Raw genomic sequence first — 21,167 nt, 5'->3', positions numbered from 1 at the left:
AGCAGCTCTTGTAACAGTTCCTATTGCTTAGTGCTAAGTAAAAAATCTACCTTTTTGGACTTTTGGGAACCGAAGGCGAGTGAACATTCCTCGATATTGGATTTTTCCAGCATCGCTGCACACATAACAGTGCAGCCAGAGTTACACAAAGAGCCAAGGAAATTACCAGGTAGCTCTGACGGTCAGAAACCTAGGAGAAAACACACTAAATATCTCAGGACGCATTGACAGGGTAAAGCTTTACATTTCAACTTTTCTTTGCGAAACTCAAAATTGCCATCTATTTATGGTTCAAAGAAAAACTGCATAATCCCTTTATTCTGTCGATAACACTAGTTATTTTTTTAATTATATACACACACACAAAAAGTTTATTCAAATGACTAATATCCAGTACTTCATAAAACACTATTTACAGTTTTAATTAAATACGATCGTCACTAGTTACAACACACTCAAGTCCAAATAGTTATACGTCACACAACACACAATTAAATAAGATTTTTTTTTAATCACTATAAGAGTTTTATACACAAATAGTCCTATCTGCTCAATTGGATTTTCTCTTCAATTTACAATAAATAAATGCAAATTAAATCATAGATTGGAGAGCCATCACAATTTCACAACAGGAAACACTAAAAAGGGCTTATATTAGTTACCTCACGGTCCAGCCTTTTCACTGTTTCTGTTAGATTTCCCACCAATTCAGTGAGGTTTGCAAGCTGACCCTGGAGCAAACCAATTGTTTCGGTTTGTCGTTGGTCCTGTATTTAAGGGTAAAAAAGATCAATTAGCAAACAAATAATTGCTCTCCCAAACATTCTTGCAGTAGTGGGCCAAATAAATTTGCACCCCAAATTGTCGGTGTTTTTGGAAACTGAAAGATTTTTCTAAAGTAAGTTGATTCACCTTAAAGTTACAAAACATGAAAATTTAATTTACATACTGGTTTAATAATTCTTTCTCTCCAAGAATAAAAACACAACCTTGCTTCCATTCAGCCCTCAACAACAATACAAATGTTGAAAACCTGACTTGCTTTGTGAAATATTACCCGATGGCTCTAGGGACAAGAGGTATGCAGTGGAAGTAGCTAAAACAAAAAAATACTAAATAAAATGAAAACCAACACATTCAAGGATCTCAAAGTATTCAACAACTTGGGTGAAAGCACTGAGACTGCAATTTTTAGTCAGTGATTAGCAGCCCATAGTTGCAAAACATTGAGGTAACCAACCCCAATAGTTCTCTCAGTAAAATAGTTTATTTTCCTATCTTTTCATCAGTATATTTTATTAAATTTGTACTGTACCATTTAGAGATTTTCTATTGGTAATCTAATCTCTTGGTTACTTGCAAAAGATAGCAAATGGGAAAAATAGGCAAAGAGATACTTAGAATTCCTCACTGTCTAAGCCTCAAGAGAAGATGTTGAAGCTAAATAGACAGTTGATTAGATTGCTAGCATTTTTCCCCAAGATGTATAGCCATATACAGATAAACACCAGTCCTGCAATCCTCTGAATCCATGTTGACCATCAATCATTCATATCAACTTAGTTACAAATAAACTGGAACCGCAAGGAACTGTCTAAAAACCTTCATTTAATTGTGCAATTTAAAAAACTCTAGCCCTCATTCAAACTCTAGAATGAACAAGATATCCTATGTGATGGAATAAAAGTCAGCCTACAATCCCAGAAATCTGGAAGAATGAACATCCAAAATTACAGTAAGAATCCGAGAGTACCAAAGCTGTTCCTCAGGATGGACAATCCCGAACTAAACAGCACAGCTTCTGAGCAATTGTTTAAACCTGAAATTTCTTTACTCAAAATGAAATACTTTACCCCATCCAGTAGGCTTGAATAAAATGAGCTGCATTTAAGATGAACTGGGGAAGTGGACTTAAGATTTAGGAAGTCATAATCTGATTCAATATCAGTCACATTCTTCATGAATTTTTCAAGACTGTGTGGTCTGTTTCTCTTTAATATCATCAGATGGACTCCTTACCAAACTCAAGCCACTGATCCTGAATATCAATACATATCGATTTTGTTGCCAAAGTGGTGACCAATACACATGACACTTCCTTCTCCACTGTTATCCTGTAGGTACTGAAAGCCTATCACCCCTATTGGCTAATTTAGGAAATACACTGAATGTTCATGATTTCTAGTGTCCATCAACTTTCCAAACCAAATGGTATTTAGAAATGCAAACAATATACCTTTTCCTCTGCTATTCTTGAAGTGTTCTGTAGTTTAATTATTGTCTTGTTGAATGCTTTCTGCATTTCTTCCATTTGTTTCCGATACCTAGGAATCGAAATCTCATTACAATGCAGGCACACCATTCTACAGTTTAAATGGATATCTGTTTGCTATATAATACACACCTGAGGCACAATAACCTTAATAGAACAGTTAAAATACATAGACTATACAAGTGTTGAATCTATGAAACTAATACACTCACAACTCATCAAATAATTTAAAAAACATTAATTTCATTTACTTAGTCAACACCTACAGTTTACAAATTCTACCTCACTATCTGGACTAAACCAAAGATTAGTGGTTCCAGGAACACCTACGCAGTCCAATAATTAGTAGAGAATGAAGCAATTTTATTCCAATAAATATCAACATCAAGTATTGCAACTGGAGGAGGATGAGGAGCACGAGGAAAGGAAACAAAATGAAAATCCTTAAACGCTCCAGTTTCTACTGTGAATGCAACAATAAGCAAAGTATTATTATTTCCCCTTAGATTTTTCAAAATATTTTCACTAGCTAAACATTGCTTAGCAGGACAAAAGATGGGAATATAAACAAAAGGCTGAATCACAAATGTTAGTCACATTAAACAATCTCCACCATTAGTAATAGCATAGAATTTTATAACTGGCTTTCTGGCACATCAAGGATGGAGGATAAAAAAGTTGAAATTAGGCTCATGCTATCTGTTTTCTTGAACTGGGCCTGACAAGTGCGATTTCTTACAGTCAGGCAGGTTGATGACATGCACTGCCCACATGGAACAAATATATCCAAGCATAGAAGGTATATCAATCTATAACATGAAGGCACAATGCTTCACTCTCCAGTAAAACATGCTGGTGATACTTCTATATAAAAAAAACAAGCTTTCAAATTAAGTTATGCAATAACTGAAATTTGATAATGCACCACATTGTGACAAAATAGTATCAGCAGCCAATTACAGTAACTATATAATAGTCTAATTCTTGTAATGGAAAGTGGGCAACTAGAAAACTATGTAAAAAATTAGCATACAAAAAAATGTAAACCTTAGCTCAATGAAAACACACTCACTCGCAGAACTGATTGAGATCCAGTATAATGAAATGAGCATATGACCCAAGACAGCATTTCATCTGTGCCAAGGACATATGATAGTTCTTCTCGCACTCTAAACCACATTCATCTCGTGACCAACATAGATCATTTAACCCTTATGTAGCTGATGGGAGGACATTGACACAAATTGGCTGCTGTATTCCCCTGAATTATACCATTTATAGATTTGTTTTAAAACTAGTAAAAAAACCAAACTCGTTCTTGGCATAATGGCACCCTGATAGTTCCAATCCAGTTGCCAATGTTAAATATAACATTTTAATATCCAGCTGATTTGTTCATTTTGCACGGCACTAAGTGGATAAAAATACAGAGGATGGCATCTTGAATGTATCCCACATGTAGCCTTGAAGACCTGCACACGTGATCCATCAAACACCTGACCAAGCAAATTGTGTACATCTTCAACACTGCCATTCAGCCGATGAGATGGAGAGCCTCAAGTTAACCTGTCCTTACATGGCCAAACAACAATGCACTTAATTTCCTTAATCATCAGAGAACTACTGGAAAAAAAATCAAGTATGCAGTCTCACAAATTATGCATTTCAATAGTCTATTCATTAGAACACTATCTTAATGCTTATTCTAGTTTGAGCAGAACCATTCAATGCCTATATAACAGTCCAACATAACAGTCCAAACAAACATGAAATCAGGAAATGAATACCAGAATCGTTTTGGACTCTACTACCCGAGGGACTTATCATCCACCTCATCTCTGCTTCTCATAATTTTAAACATTTCTACAATGTCATCCGAAATTCTCCTACATTCCAAACAATAAAGACCCAAGTCCAGCCAACCTCTTCCTATAACTCAGGCCCTCTAGTCTTGGCAGCATCCTCAAATCTTTCATGCACTCCCCAGTTTAACCACATCCTTCCTAGTGACCAAAACTGAACACAGTACTCTAAAATGCAGTCTCAACTACTCATACAAACTGCAACATAATGAGCCAACTTCAAAACTCAGTGGCCTGAATGATAAAGGCATGTACTAAATGACCATTCATCACCCTATCTACCTGTGATACTACTTTAAATGAACTACCGTAGATGTCGGATTATAAGCCGCTACTTTTTTCCCATGCTTTGAACAGCATTGAACATAGCGGCTTATAATAAGGTGCGGCTAATAGAAAGTTTTTTCCCATGCCGCCAAAACATTTTGCCTCGTAACAGTAGACCAATAAAATTGATGAGTAGTTCACAGAGGTCCAATGAAATTGTACGATAAATCAAGCGCACTTCACAAATTATTGTAAATCAGCCATTTGTACTCACCCTCATCAACATGGAAAACACTCGAAGAAAAGCATATGATGCAGCTTTTAAGTTAAAGGCAATCAATCTGGCGGTTGAACAAGGAAATCGAGCTGCTGCGCGTAATCTTGGCATACATGAATCGATGGTGAGACGGTGGAGATTTAATTTGGGACTGCCGCTTCAGGTCAGGAATGGCTCACGTGATATTAGACAGCAGTACAAGGGAGGGAGGGAGCGAAACTGAGGATTCCGCTGCACAAAAACAGTAAAACTCGTGTGTGAATGGTATCGGGCCAATAAGGACACAAGTGTCCGATGTTACCAAATACCGGTAGGTATAACAAAGTTTAGCCTTACCAAATATGTGTAGCGAGGGTTTGGTTTGGGGGAAAAAGGAGTATAAATAAGAGCAGAATGTAAGGGGAAGGCAAAACGCGTTCTGCAATAAAGCCACGCTGCACTGTAATCCAGTGTTGGTTGTCTCTCTTCCAAAACGAACACAGGGCAGAATTTGAAGCCCAACACGTGTAATATCTTTCTGTGTAAATATCTCATATTACAAGCGGCCGAAAATTCGGTGCGCCGAAAATCCGGTCCGCCGGAAATCCAGTGCACCGAAAATCCGGTCCGCCGGAAATCCAGTGCGCCGAAAATCCGTTCCGCCTGAAATTCGGTGCGGCCTAAAATCCGAAGCGGCCTGTATAATAAAAAAAATGATTTTATTTCTAAAATTAGAGCCAGCGGCTTTTAATCAGGTGCGCTCTGTAGTCCGGAATCTACGGTACATACTTTTACTCCTTGAACACTCTGTTCCAATGCACTACAATTCATGGTACAAGTCCAACCCTGATTTAAGTTTCCAAAATGCATCACCTGACACTTAGCTGCATTGAAATCCATTTGCTAGCCCTCGGCCTATTGCCCTAACTGAACAAGATCTTGCAATACATGATGACCTTCAGAGGAATCTTCAATTGGCAAGGGAAAAGTACCCAATTCAAGTTCTGAACCTGATCTTTCCAAAACCTGTGTATCCAAAATTGACAAAGAGAAGCCAGCAATAGAAAAAAATTCCAAAACACAAGCCCTTGTAAAGGAAGATGGCAAAAGAAATTTAAGCACAATGTTCTGTTATAAGTGGGGGGTTTTTGTGGTTGCCTGTATTTTCAATGTCTAGAATACTTTTTTTTTTAAAAACCAAAAGTTGTATGGTGTCTTAATTATAAGCCTTTTTCTCCGCTCCTGATTTTACTCTTATAACAGCAGCTCTGCTTTTTTCTTGATGACAAGCTTTACGAGTGCCTATCCACCACCCTTCTTCCAGCTGACAGATCTGGGTCTCACCTTTATCAACTTCATTTTCAGCTCTTCCCACTTTCTCCAGAACAAAGATGCAGCTATGGTACTTGCACGGGCCCCAGCCTTTTTGGCATACATGTGGAACATACTTAGAAATAAGTGACACGGGATTGGAAGATTTAGAAACCATGCATGTAGAGTTAAAAATTGCAAGAGTGAAAAGATCCTAATGGGAGATGTATACAGGCTTCCATACAGTAGCCAGGATGTAGGGTACAAATCATAAGAGATGAAAAGGGAATGTAAACAGGACAATGTTATTATAGTCATGGCAGATTTCAGAGCAGCTTGTGGTTGAACCCAAAAGGGAAAAGGAAATTTTGGATTGGGTGTTGAGTCATGAATCTGATTTTATTAAAGAGCTTAAGTAAAAGGAATCCTTAGGAGGCAGTAATCATAATACGATAGAATTCACTCTGCGGTTTGAGAGGGAGAAGCAAAATTCAGATATATCAGTATTACAGTGGAGTAAAGGGAACTACAGAGGCATGAGAGGGGAACTGGCCAAAGGTGATTGGAAGGGGACACAAGTAGAGCTGATGGCAACACAGCAATGGCTGGAGTTTCGAGGAGCAATTCAAAAGGCACAAGATACATTCATCCCAAAGTAGTATTCTAAAGGGAGGATGTCTTGTGGCTGACAAAGGAAGTCAAAGACAGCATAAAAGCAAAAGAGTGGGCATATAATATAGCAAAATATAGTGGGAAGTTAGAGGATTGAGAAGCTTAAAAAACAACAGTAGGCAACTAATAAAAGCCAAAGGGGGAGAGAAGATGAAATATGACAGTTAGCTAGCCAATAATATCAGAGGTTAGAAAAAGGTTTTTCAATTATCTATAAAATGCAAAAGAGAGGCGCAAATAGATATTGGACAGCTGGAAAATGATTTTGGGTCTGGAGAAATAGTAAGTACTTTGCGTCAGTCTTCACTGTGGTAAACACCAGTAGAGTGCAGGGGGAAAAGAAACTGTCGGGGAAGAAGCAAATGTAGTTGCTATTACTAAGGAAGTGGTGCTTGGGAAGCTGAAAGATCTGAAGGTAGGCAAGTCACCTGGGCCAGATTGTCTCAACCCAGGTTCTGAAAGAGGTAGCTAAAAAGATTGCAGAGGCATTAGCAGCGATCTACCAAGAATCATTTGATGATGGAATGGCTTCTGAGGACTGGAAAATTGCAAATGTCACTCCACTCAAAAGGAGGAGGCAATAGTCAAAATTATAGGACAGTTAGCCTGACTTCAATGGTTGGTAAGATGTTGGAGTCCATTATTAAGGATGAAGTGTCAGGGTACTTGGAGGCTCATGATAAAATAGCCCAAAGTCAACATGATTTGCATGACAACTCTTGGAATTCCTTGAGGAAATAACAGGAAGGATAGACAAAGGAAAACCAATGGATGTTGTTCCCTTTGATTTTCAGAAAGCCTTTGACAAGGTGCCACACATGAAGCTGTTAAACAAGAGCCCATGGTATTACAGAAAAGATACTAGCATGGATAGAAGATTGACTGACTGGCAGGAGGCAAAGGGAAACTTCTTTGATTGGCTACTGTGATTAGTGGCGTTCCACAGGGGATAGTGTTAGAATGGCTTCATTCCATGTTATACAATGATTTGGATGATGGAATGGATGACTTCATGGCCAAGTCAGCAAACAATACAAAAATGGGTGGAGGGTCCTGTGGGGTTGAGCAAGCAGGGAATCTGCAGAAGGACTTAGATTGGGAAAATGAGCAAAGGGATGGCAGATGGAATATAGCAGAGGTAGGCAACCTTAAGCACAAATGATTTTCTAGTGTGCGTTATTTATTAATTTGAGGTAATACATAATTAGATGTATTTAAATAGATAATTCCAAGATTTTTATGGCATTTATCTGGCCCACTGTCTGCTCACTAATATGCAATCTGGCCCACAGAGGCAAAAAGGTTGCCAATCCCTGAAATATAGTGTAGGGAAGTGTTTGGTGATGCACTTTGTTAGAAGGAATAAAGGTCTAGACCATTTTCTAAATGGGCAGCAAATTCAGAAATTATAGGTGCAAAGAAACTTGGGAGACCTTTTGCAGGATTCCCTAAAGGTCAACTTGCCGGTTGAGACAGGTGGTAAGGCAGGTAAATGCAATGTTAGCATTTATTGAGAGGACTAGAATATAAAGGTAAGGATGTAACGTTAAGGCTTTATAAGGCATTGATCAGACCACAGTTGAAGTATAAGACCAGATTTGGGCACCTGATCTAAGAAAGGTTGTACTCCTTCAAAGAAAGGGGCTTCCCTTCCTCCATCATCAACGCTGCCCTCAACAGCTTTCTTCCCTTTCGTGCACACCTGTCCTCATGCCATACTCCTGTCACCCCACCAGAGATAGGGTTCCTCTTGTCCTCACCTACTACCCCACCACCCAGCGCATTCAGCACAATTCTCCATAGCTTCCACCATCTCCAACGGGATCTCATCACCAAGCACATATTTCCTCCACCACCCCACACCCCCCTCCCCCACTTTCTGCAGGGATCACTCCTTATACGACTCCCCTGTCCATTTCTCCTTCCCCACTGATCTCTCTCCTTACACTTATCATTCCAGGCGGAAGAAGTGCTGCATCTGCCCCTACGCCACCTCCCTCACTATCATTCAGAGCCTCAAAAAGTCCCTCTAGGTGAGGCGACACTTCACCCGAGAGTCTGCTGGGGTCATCTGCTGTATCTGGTGCTTCCGGTGTGGCCACCTGTAGATCAGTGAGACCACACATAGATTGGGAGACTGCTTTGCCAAGCAACTACGCTCCAACCGTTAGAAAAAGCGGGACCTCCCAGTAGCCACCCATTTTAGTTCCACTTCCTATTCCCACTCCAACATGTCAGCCCATGGCCTCCTCTAGTGTGATGAGGCCACACTCAGGTCAGAGGTGTAACAACTGACATTCCATCTGGGTATCCTCCAACCTGATGGCATAAACACTGATTTCGCAAACTTCTGGTAATGCCCCCAACTCCCTTACAATTCCCATTTCCCTCTCCCACTTCATCTCCTTACCTGCCCATCACCTCCCTCATGTGCTCCTCCCCCTTTTCTTTCTTCCATGGCCTTCAGTTCTCTTCTATCACGCTGCCCATTCTCCAACCATTTTTTCTCTCACCAATCAACTTCCCAGCTCTTTACATCACCGCTTGCCCCCTTTCCCGGTTTCACCTATCACCTTGTTTCTTCCTCCTTTCCCCCTTCTTACCCTGATTCATTTTTTTTCTCCAGACCTGAAGAAGCATCTTGGTCCGAAATGTCGGCTGTTCTCCTCTCAATAGATGCTGCTTGAACTCCTGAGCTCCTACAGCATTTTGTGTGTGTTGCTTGGATTTCCAGCATCTGCAGATTTTCTTATTTGAGAAAGGATGTGCTGGGATTGGAGAGGGTCCAGAGGAAATTCTTGAGAATGACCCCAAGGAAAAAAGGATTAACATGTGAGGAGCACTTGAAATCTATGGGACTGTACTTGCTGGACTTCAGAAAAACAAGTGGTGATCTCATTGAAATTTATCAAATATTGAAAGGCCTAGATAGATTGGATGTGGAGAGGCCGTTTCCTATAGTGGAGGAGTCGAGGGCCAAAGGGCACAGCCTCAGAATACAAATCGTTCCTTTGGAACAGAGATGCAGAGCAATTTCTTCTGCCAGAAGGGAGTGAATTTGTGGAGTTCATTGCCACATATGGCAGTGGAGGCCAAGTCATTGGGTATACTTAAATTGCAGTTTGACAGGTTTTTGATTTGAAAGGGCAAAGGTCATGTGGAGAAGGCAGGAGAATGGGATTGAGAGAGATAATAAACCATCCATGATGCAATGGCAGAGCAGACTTGATAGACTAAAATGGCCTAATTCTGTCCCTATGTCTTTGTCTTAATTGACAACATAAGACCATAACATATAGTTGTAGGCCATTCGGCCCATTGAGTCTGTTCCGCCATTCAATCATGGGCTGATCCAATTCTTCCAGTCATTCCCACTTCCCTCCTTCTCCCCATACCCTTTGATGCCCTGGCTAATCAAGAACCTATCTACCACTGCCTTAAATACACCCAATGACTTGGCCTCCACAGCTGTGTATGGCAACAAATTCCACAGATTTGTCACCCTCTGGCCAAAGTATTTCTCTGCATCTCAGTTCTAAATGGATGTCCTTCAATCCTGAAGTCATGCCCTCTTGCCCAAGACTCCCTTACCATGGGAAATAACTTTGCCATAACTAATCTGTTCAGGCCTTTTAACATTTGGAATGTTTCTATGAGATTCCCCTCTCATTCCCCTGAACTCCAGGGAAAACAGCCCAAGAGCTGCCAAAGTTTCTCATATGGTAAGCCTTTCATTCCTGGAATCATTCTCGTGAATCTTCTCTGAACCCTCTCCAATATCAGTATATCCTTTCTAAAATAAGGAGCCTAAATCTGCACACAATACTGTAAGTGTGGTCTCATGGGTGCCTTACAGAGCCTCAATATCACATCCCTGCTCTTATATTCTATTCCTCTAGAATTGAATACCAACATTGCATTCGCCTTCTTCACCACTGACTCAACCTGGATATCCTAAAGGGTACCTTTAGGATACCCTGCACAAGGACTCCAAAGTCCCTTTGCATTACAGCATTTTGAATTCTCTCCCCATCTAAATAATAGTCTGCCTATTTATTTCTTACACCAAAGTGCATGACCATGCACTTACCAACATTGTATTTATTTGCCACTTTACCCATTCCCCAAAACTATCCAAGTCTCTCTGCAGGCTATTTCCTCAACATTACCTGCTCTTCCAACCCCCTTACCGTTCTCATTTCCCTCTCTCACTTTATCTCCTTACCTGCCCATCACCTCCCTCATGTGTTCTGTCTTCACTAAGGAGGACATAAATAATCTTCCGGAAATAGTAAGGGACCGAGGGTCTAGTGAGATGGAGGAACTGAGGGAAATACATGTTAGTAGGTAAGTGGTGTTAGGTAAATTGAAGGGATTAAAGGCAGATAAATCCCCAGGGCCAGATGGTCTGCATCCCAGAGTGCTTAAGGAAGTAGCCCAAGAAATAGTGGATGCATTAGTGATAATTTTTCAAAACTCCTTAGATTCTGGATTAGTTCCTGAAGATTGGAGGGTGGTTAATGTAACCCCACTTTTTAAAAAAGGAGGAAGAGAAAAACCGGGGAATTATAGACCGGTTAGTCTGACATTGGTGGTGGGGAAAATGCTAGAGTCGGTTATCAAAGATGTGATAACAGCACATTTGGAAAGAGGTGAAATCATCAAAGTCAGCATGGATTTGTGAAAGGAAAATCATGTCTGACAAATCTTATAGAATTTTTTGAAGATGTAACTAGTAGAGTGGATAGGGGAGAGCCAGTGGATGTGGTATATTTAGATTTTCAAAAGGCTTTTGACAAGGTCCCACACAGGAGATTAGTGTGCAAACTTAAAGCACACGGTATTGGGGGTATGGTATTGATGTGGATAGAGAATTGGTTGGCAGACAGGAAGCAAAGAGTGGGAGTAAACGGGACCTTTTCAGAATGGCAGGCGGTGACTAGTGGGGTACCGCAAGGCTCAGTGCTGGGACCCCAGTTGTTTACAATATATATTAATGATTTAGACGAGGGAATTAAATGCAGCATCTCCAAGTTTGCGGATGACACGAAGCTCGGCGGCAGTTTTAGCTGTGAGGAGGATGCTAAGAGGATGCAGGGTGACTTGGATAGGTTAGGTGACTGGGCAAATTCATGGCAGATGCAATTTAATGTGGATAAATGTGAGGTTATCCACTTTGGTTGCAAGAACAGGAAAACAGATTATTATCTGAATGGTGGCTGATTAGGAAAAGGGGAGGTGCAACGAGACCTGGGTATCATTGTACACCAGTCATTGAAGGTGGGCATGCAGGTACAGCAGGCGGTGAAAAAGGCGAATGGTATGTACAAGGCCTTGGTGAGACCACACCTGGAGTATTGTGTGCAGTTTTGGTTCCCTAATCTGAGGAAAGACATTCTTGCCATAGAGGGAGTACAGAGAAGGTTCACCAGATTGATTCCTGGGATGGCAGGACTTTCATTTGAAGAAAGACTGGATCAACTAGGCTTATACTCACTGGAATTTAGAAGATTGGGGGGGGGGGGGATCTTATTGAAACGTATAAAATTCTAAAGGGATTGGACAGGCTAGATACAGGAAGATTGTTTCCGATGTTGGGGAAGTCCAGAACGAGGGGTCACAGTTTAAGGATAAAGGGGAAGCCTTTTAGGACCGAGATGAGGAAAAACTTCTTCACACAGAGAGTGGTGAATCTGTGGAATTCTCTGCCACAGGAAACAGTTGAGGCCGGTTCATTGGCTATATTTAAGAGGAAGTTAGATATGGCCCTTGTGGCTAAAGGGATCAGGGGGTATGGAGAGAAAGCAGGTACAGGGTTCTGAGTTGGATAATCAGCCATGATCATACTGAATGGCGGTGCAGGCTTGAAGGGCCGAAGGGCCTACTCCTGCAACTATTTTCTATGTGCTCCTCCCTCTTTTCTTTCTTCCCATGGCCTTCAGTTCTCTTCTATCACGCTGCCCATTCTCCAGCCCTTTCTGTCACCGATCAACTTCCCAGCTCTTTACATCACCCCTCCCCCCTTCCCCAGTTTCACCTAACACCTTGTGTTTCTTCCTCCTTTCCCCCTTCTTACCCTGACTCATTTTTTCTCCAGACCTGATGAAGCATCTTGGCCCAAAATTTATCATCAGCAAATTTACCCACAAATCCATTAATCCCAAAGTCCAAATCATTGGCATACACTGTAAAAAGCAGTGGTCCCAACACCGACCCCTGTGGAACTCCACTGGTAACTGGCAACTAGCTAGAATAGGATCCCTTTATTCCCACTCTGTTTTCTGCTAATCAGCCAATGCTCCACCCATGCTAGTAAATCCCCTGTAATTCCACAGGCTCTTACCTTGCTAAGCAGCCTCATCTGCGGCATTTTGTCAAAGGCCTTCTAATAATCCAAGTACACCACATCTCCTTTGTGTACCCTGCGTGTAATTTCCTCAAAAAATTTTGCAGTAGCTTTGTCAGGCAGGATTTTCCTTTCAGTAAACCATGCTGGCTTTGGCCTATCTTCCTAGTCTTGTGTTATCCGCAAATATATTGATCAAACCTTATGCTTTTGCATTCAAAATCCCTTTTATAAAAATAACAAATAACAAAAGTTCCATCTGGCCCCTATGAGATACCACTAATCACTGGTAACACAAAAAATGCTGGAGGAACTCAGCAGGCTAGGTAGCATCTATGGAAAAGAGTACAGTCAGCACTTCTGGCCAAATTGATGGCTTTGTGGCAAAGTTTGCGGATGATACAAAGATAGGTGGAGGGGATATAGTACTGAGCACGCAATATGATTGCAGCAGGATTTAGACCAATTGCAAGAATGGGCAAAAGAGTGGCAGATGGAATAGTGTTGGGTAATTTATGATAATACATTTTGGTAAAAAGGACTGCTGTTTAAATGGGATGAAGGTTCAAACATCAGAGGTGCAGAGGAACTTGGGAAACTCCCAGAAGTTTAATTTTACAAGTTGATACTGTGATAAAAGCCGCAAATGCAACGTTGGCATTTATTTCAAAGGGAATAGAAATAAAAGCAAAGAGATCATGCTGAGCCATTATAAGACACTAGTCAGGCCGCACTTGGAGTACTATCAACAGTTTTGGGCACCATAGTCATAGATGTGTTGTCATTGGAGAGAGTCCAGAGGAGGTTCATGAGGATGATTCTGGGAATGAAGGGGTTAACATATGAGGAGCATTTGGCAGCATTGGGCTTGTACTCGCTGGCACTTGGAAAAATGCGTGGTGATCTCACTGAAACCCACCAAATGTTGAAAAGACTTCATAGGGTGGATATGGAGAGGATGTTTCCTATGGTGGGGTATCAAGAACTAGAGGGCACAGCCTCAAAGTTGAGGGGTAACTTTTTAAGAACAGAAGCAAGGAGGAATTTTTTTTAAAGCTAAGAGTAGTGAAACAGACTGCAGCGGAGGCCAAGTCTATGGGTATATTTAAGGTAGAAGTTGATCACTTCCTGACCAGTCAGGGCATCAAATGATTTGGTGAGAATGCATGTACATGGGTTGAGTGGGATCCGGGATCAGCCATGATGGAATGGTGGTGCAGACTCGATGGGCTGGATGGCCTAATTCTGCTCATATATTATGGATCCTTCAGCAGGACTGGGGAAATAATGAGTAGATTTGAAAAGTGTGGGGGAGGGGAGGGAGAAACACAAGGTGACAGATAAAACTGGGTGGGGGAGTGGTAAAGTAAACAGCTGGGATGTTGATTGGTGAAAGAGATACAAGGCTGAAGGGAGAATCTAATAGGAGGGGACAGAAGGCCATGGAAAAAAAAGAGAAGGGTGAGGGTGGAGAGCATCAGAAAGAGGTGATGGACATCCAAGAGATAAAGTGAGAGGGGGAAAAGGGGGTGGGGAATGGTTGGGTGGGGGGAAGGGGAAGCATTACGGGAAGTTCAAGAAATCAATATTCATGCCATTAGGTTGGAAGCTACCCATACAGAATACAAGGTGTTATTCCTCCAAACTGAATGTGGCCTCCGCGACAGTAGAGGAGGCAATAGATAGACATATCGGAATGGGAATGGGAAGTGGAATTAAAATGAGTGGCCACTGGGAGATCCCGCTTTTTCTGGAGCGTAGCTGCTTGGTGAAGTGGTCTTCCAACCTACGTTGAGACTCACCAATGTAGGGAAGGCCACACTGGGAGCACCGGATACAATATATGAGCCCAACAGACTCACAGCTGAAGTGTTGCCTTCACCTGGAAACACTGTTTGGGGCCCTGAATGGTAGTGAGGGAGGTGGTATATGGGCAGATGCTGCACTCATTTTGCTGGCAAGGATAAGTGCCAGGAAGGAGATCAAGGGGGAAGGACGAATGGACAAGTGAGTCGAATAGGGAACGATTGCTTTTGGGGGGGGGGGGGGGGGAGGAGAGAGGAAGATGTGCTTGGTGGAGGGATCCCCTGGGAGATGGCGAATGTTGTGGAGAATTATGTACTGGACGCCCAGGCTGCTGTGCTGGGCTTGTTGGTGATCTTCATTCAGAAAAACTAATTTTGATATACATTTATCAAGGAATTCCAGTTCTGAAAACTATAATCTATTGACAACCCAAAACTGAGGCAAAATTACACATTTCCAATATCCTTGGGGGGGAGGGGGAGCTAATATCTGAATTTCACATCCAAATTGACTAGCTTTAATTTTGGAATTATATCTTTCTCTTCCCCTCCACCAATTACTCAGAAGGAATAACATTCTCTTATCTACTCACTTGAAACATTCACCATTGAAAACATCAAGCTCTCAACCTCAACACAGAAAAACACATTTATGCACAGAGGAAGACAGCTGTAATGTAGAGAACAAAAGTGATCACAGTGAAGCATAACACAAAAATTAAACTTTCTTGACACAATCATTCCCCATTAAAAGAATATTTCCTGAATATTAAAGGAAGGAACATGACAACTTGCAGCAAATGATAGAGCATTAACTTCCCTCGGAACACCACTGAAGTACATGCCACACAGAAGGAACTCCAATAGTTTGTAGCTTGTTTGCATTGTCCATCACCTGACACTAGAAACCAAAATGATAGCATTCAGATTACAAGTGCCAGGTGATAGATAACCTCAAGTCCAGCCTTCTTTCAATCCAAGACTCCTATAAACAAGTTGGCAGTAACCGTAAACACAATGAGCAGCAGGAGAAAGACTAGTATCTGCACTAAGTGCACCTCCTGACCTCCCATCACATATACATTTTAAGAATGTGTTGATCAAGATGGCTGCACTTACATCCTTAAAAGCAACTGAGTAAAGGATTGCAATCACCACAAAAAATTTTTACTCCAAAACTCAAAAGAACTCTCGTATTAAACTGAATTATTTTTCAGTCAAAACCAAAAGGACTTTCAATTAAGTCACAAGCTTCAGCAAGCAAATGAGAGCAACACACAAAATGCTGGAGGAACTCAGCAGGCCAGGCAGCATCTATGGAAAAGTAGTACAGTCGACATTTCAGGCTGAAACCCCTCAGCAGGACTGGAGCACAAATGGGAGCACATGTCTTGCAAGTAAATGCTAATTGTCTCTCCAAAAACTCAAAAGTCCAAACAGAAAATACTGAAAGCTGTCAATAAGCCAGGCAGATCAATGAAAAGAGAAGCACTGTTAATATGTTGGGTCAGAGACTCTGCTAACTTTTCATAGATTTTGTCTGACTAGCTGTGTTTCCAATATTTTTTGCTTTAATTTCACATTTCTAGTATCTGCAATTTTTGATCTTCAATTCAAATCCAACCTCCCTTTGATCTTCAGCAACACCAAGGATACCGCAAACCTCTTGGTGGTTACTGGACCAACATTGAACCAGTGATTTTAATAGGTAGCTTGGGCACATTTTCCTAAGCTACACAGAACAAAAACAAAGAATGGATTTACAGTTTCAATAAAAAGCTGCAATTGTGCTTTTTGGGATAATATACACATATGATTTGAAGCAAATCAATGCATAAAACAGATCTGGATTATCATTTTCCATTGAACAATGTTATAAGGAACACTAAAGACTACTGTACACACCGTTGACTCAGTTCTTCCAGATACCGGCTACTCAGGGACATATTCATTTCTAGTGCCTTGATGCGGTTGTTGAGTCGCATGAACACAGACTCCTTTTGGTTGGATCCATGCACCTGATTCCCATTAGTGTATCCTAGATCAGTAACATTGTGCAGTTCTGCATAGAAATCAGTAACTGTTCGATTTAGTCCATTTGAGGATGGAACAGACAAGAGGATTTCCTCTGCAGCTTGATATTCATCTTTTGTTTCTGCTGCTGATGAAACAGGCACATCTGAACCTGATGGTAACAAAGATTCTCCTTTATCTGCCGCAGCCACTTTTGTACCAGTACCTTCACTCTGAATTTCAGTCACTGGATACTCATCCACACCACCAGCTGTTTGGAAGGGTTCTGTAGGTATTATTGATGTTTGAATAGTACTTTTATTTTCATCCATGGACCCATTTACTGAAATACCCACATCTGGGTCATGAGCAGCATCAGTTTCTAAAGCAAGCGTAGTTTCCTCCAGTTCTTCAGCTGCTTCCATATGCACAGTCTCCAGTTTAGTTTCTGTACTTTGATCCAAAATGGGTACACCAGGCTCTGGATGGAGGTTGAGCTGGTCAGCCATTTTGTCAGCAGCATCAACAGAACTTTGAAGTATGGCAGTACATTTCACATCATACTTTGTATCAAGCGTACTGACTTCAGGAGAATAAGCAAGTGGAGGATGACTGGGTTCCAGTTCTGAGTCAGTCTGATTAACAAAGTTGTCAGACAAGTAAGTGCTGGACTGACTTTCACTGGAAATTTTAGACACAATTTCAGCAGGCACGCTGTCCATTTCATCCTCTCTCATTTCCTTAGTTGCATTTACCAGAACTGTTCCCTCCTGTCCAGACAGAAACTGGTAAACATTTGAAACTGATTCGACTTTCAGTGTTATACTGCGTGGCCTCTGAAGGTCTGCAATAATAGAACACCATCTATAAATGTATTCCACAAAACTTGCAATGCAGGAAATCCTTGGCAGTTCACTGCAGTATATCTGAGTTTCAGCTTCATACCAACTGACTACATCATAGTCATCTTCAGGTTTGAGAAGAGTGACTGTGGACAGCTGATTCCCTAATTCCTCCTCATCTTCAGGTACCAGTTGTACAATTAAATCTTTCTTTTGCAAACTCAAGTCAGAAGATTTTTGCTCTGGTTCTTCCTCAATTATAGATGTAACTGAGTCCAACCTACAAGGAGTAGAGCAGATGACAAAAAATTTCAAATAATTTATTAACTGTCATTAAGTATGCAACTTATCTTCAGCACCAAGTAACAATCAAGTATCTGGAGAGCACTGCCTTATCAAGCATCATGGAAACACTATGCTTGGTAAACTCCCTCTCCCAGTTACAAAAACTAAATGGCTTAACCCCCAACTTCAGTAGGATACTATAATAGTTTGGCATCCCAGTATAACCAATGGGCAAGAAAACACACCAATGCCTCCTCTCTCAGTAGGCTAAAGAAATTTAGTATGTCCCTTAATTTTTAATCAATGCACCATAGAAAGCATCCTATCTAGATGTATCACATCTTGGCTTGGCAACTGCCCTGCCAGTGAGAAGCTGCAGAGAATTGTTGATAGAACTCAACACATGACAGAAACCGGTCTCTCCTCCGTGGATTACCTATACTGCTCACTGCCTCAGTAAAACAGCCAACATAATCAGACCTCATCCATCAGACAGAACTTACAAAAGCCTGAAAGCAACCACCAGGCTCAACTTATGATAGGATGGACTCTTGCCTAATATGACAAGAAAGCACCTAGTTTACCTGCACTGCATTTTTTTCTCGAGCTGTTACACATTGTTGTTTTGCTGTGTTCCCTTGTATTACTTCAACATACTATGTAATGATTTGATCTGTGTGAACCATGTCAGAGATGCTTTTCATAGTTGTGTTTAATATGCTATCCTTAAGGTCAGAAAAGCTTAGCCTTTGTATTAGTGTTGAGGGAAACCAGCAAATGTCACCTCTAAGGTTTGTCACTTAAAGTGCCAACTTGAAGGAAATTTAATTTATTTGAATTAATACAAAGAATATTTAATACCAGCTAAGTATTACAGGAGTAAAACAAAACTTTTTTAAAGTCATGTAAAACTTTTTTTTTTAGTGCGCCAGTCTTCAGGCTTGGGTGAAATAAATCGTGTTGCAAGTTATTCTCTCTATACACTTGTATGTTTGTTCAACTATTAGTGCACAGTGTAGTGAGAATGGCTCTGAGGCAGTGGTTTGTACTGTGAGATAGAAGTGTGGGAGGCATTGGTACCAGGTGCACCGAGCAGAAGATTGACTGCCTTCGACTCATACATGAGGTGGAATGAGGTGGTGATAGACTGAAGCAACAGGATGGTAGTTACCTCCTAGGTTGCAAGAGGCAGGTAACCGTCAGGAGAAAGTGAAGTGCAAAGGAACTGCAAGGGTATAAAGACTAATGGGAGTTGTATACAGACCCCTATATCAGAAAGGATATGGTTTACAAATTACAATGGGAGAGAGAAAATGCATGCCAAAAGAGCAATGTTACAATAGTCATTGGGGATTTCAATATGCAGGTAAATTGGGAAAATCAAGTTAGAGCAGGATTCCAAGAGGTGGGATCATTAAAGTGTCTACAAGATAGATTTTTTTTTTAAAAAAGGGAACTTGTGGTTGAGCCCACCAGGGGGTCAGCCATTCTGGATTAGGTGTTGTGCAATGAACTGGAATTGATAAAAGAGCTTAAGATAAAGGAACCCTTGGGGCAAGTGATCCTAATATGATTGAATTCACTGAAATTTAAAGAGAGGCTAATGTCAGATATATCAGTGTTACAGTGTTAAAGCAAATTACAGAGATACAAGAGAAGTTGGTCAGAACTGATTGGTAAAGAACACTGGCAGGGATGAAGGCACAGCAGCAATTGCTGGAAGCAATTTGGAAGGCACAGAATGTATACATCCTAGAGGTAGCAGTTCTAAAGGCAAGATAACACAACCATGGCTAACAAGGGAAGTCACAATTAACAAAAGCCAAAGAGAAAGCATATAACAGAGCAAAAATTAGTAGAAAGTTAGAGAAATGGGTAGCTTTTAAATACCAACAGAAGGCAGCTAAAAAAGTTAAAGTAAAAATGGAATATGAAAGTAAACTAGCCAATAATATTAAAGGGGATGCCAAAAGTTTCTTCAGATATTTTAAAATGTAAAGAGGCAAGAGTGGTTATTGGACTGCTGGAAATGATGCTGGAGAGGTAGTAATGTTGAAGACACTAGCAATATGCTGGAAGCTCCAGGTGTCAGGACTCATGAAGTGTGTGAAGTTACCATTACAAGAGAGAAAGTTCTTGGGAAAATGGAAGGTCTAAAGATAGATCAAGTCACTTGGATCAGATGGTATACACCTCAGAAATCTGAAAGGGGTGACTGAAGAGATTGTGGACATATTAGTAATGATCTGTCAAGAATCACTAGATTCTGAAATGGTTCCAGAAGACTGGAAAATTGAAAATGTCACTCCACTTTTCAAGAAGGGGTAAGAGGCAGGAGGAGCAGGATTTTCAGCCAGTTAGTCTGACCTCAGTGGTTGAGAAGATATTGGAGTCGATTGTTAAGGATATGGTTTCAGGATACTTGGAGGCACATGATCAAATTAGCTGGAATCAGCATGGTTACCTTAAGGGAAAATCTTGCCTGACAAATTTGTTGGAAATTTTTGAAGAAACAAAAAGCAAGATAGACAAAGTAAAAATCGGTTGATGCTATGTACTTGAATTCTCAGAAGCATTTGACAAGGTGCCACACGAGGTTGCTTAACAAGCTACAAGCCCTTGGTATTACAGGAAAGATTCTAGCATGGATGAAGCATTGGTTGATTGGCAGGAGGCAAAGAGTGGGAACAAAGGGAGCCTTTTGTGGTTGGCTGCTGATAAGTAGTAATGCACTGCAAGGGTCTGTGCTGGGCCCGAATCTTTTTACATTATTTGGATGACCGTTGCAAAGTTTGCAGACAATATGAAGATAGGTGGAGGGGCAGATAGTTTTGAGAAGATAGAGGCGCTAAAGAAGGACTTCAGTTAGAAGAATGGGCAAAGAAATGGCAGATGGAATACAGTTTTGGGAGATGTATGGTCATGATCTTTGGTAGAAGAAATGAAAGAGTTGACTATTTTCCAAATGGAGAGAAAATACATCAAAAATAGGTGCAAAGTTTGTGTGCCAGATTTCCCAAGGGTTTATTTGCAGGATCAGCCTGTGTTGAGGAAGGCAAATGTAATGTTAGCATTCATTTCAAGAGGACTAGAATATAAAAGCTAGAATGTAATGTTCAGACTTTATTAAACACTGGTGAGGCCTCATTTGGAATATCCTCAACCGGTTTTGGCCCTGTATCCTCGAAAGGATGCACTGAAACTAGAAAGAGTTTAAAGGAGGTTCACAAAAATGG

The 21,167-nt window shown here is 41.0% G+C and overlaps 1 protein-coding gene across 3 annotated transcripts in view; it reads right to left on the bottom strand.

The window, feature by feature from the left end:
- suco (SUN domain containing ossification factor) overlaps positions 1-21,167 on the bottom strand; it is a 125,060-nt gene that overhangs the window by 7,574 nt on the left and 96,319 nt on the right. For all 3 annotated transcript variants that reach the window (XM_073063591.1, XM_073063594.1, XM_073063593.1), the window contains 4 exons: positions 16,697-17,926; positions 2,237-2,324; positions 663-767; positions 51-190 (listed from right to left, as the gene is read on the bottom strand). In XM_073063591.1, the coding sequence (XP_072919692.1) occupies positions 51-190; positions 663-767; positions 2,237-2,324; positions 16,697-17,926 (1,563 nt within the window). The remainder of the gene's footprint in view (positions 1-50; positions 191-662; positions 768-2,236; positions 2,325-16,696; positions 17,927-21,167) is intronic.

This window comes from Hemitrygon akajei, chromosome 12, assembly GCF_048418815.1.
Source record: "Hemitrygon akajei chromosome 12, sHemAka1.3, whole genome shotgun sequence".
NCBI classification, from domain to species: domain Eukaryota; kingdom Metazoa; phylum Chordata; class Chondrichthyes; order Myliobatiformes; family Dasyatidae; genus Hemitrygon; species Hemitrygon akajei.
This window is presented reverse-complemented; position numbering and strand designations above follow the sequence as displayed.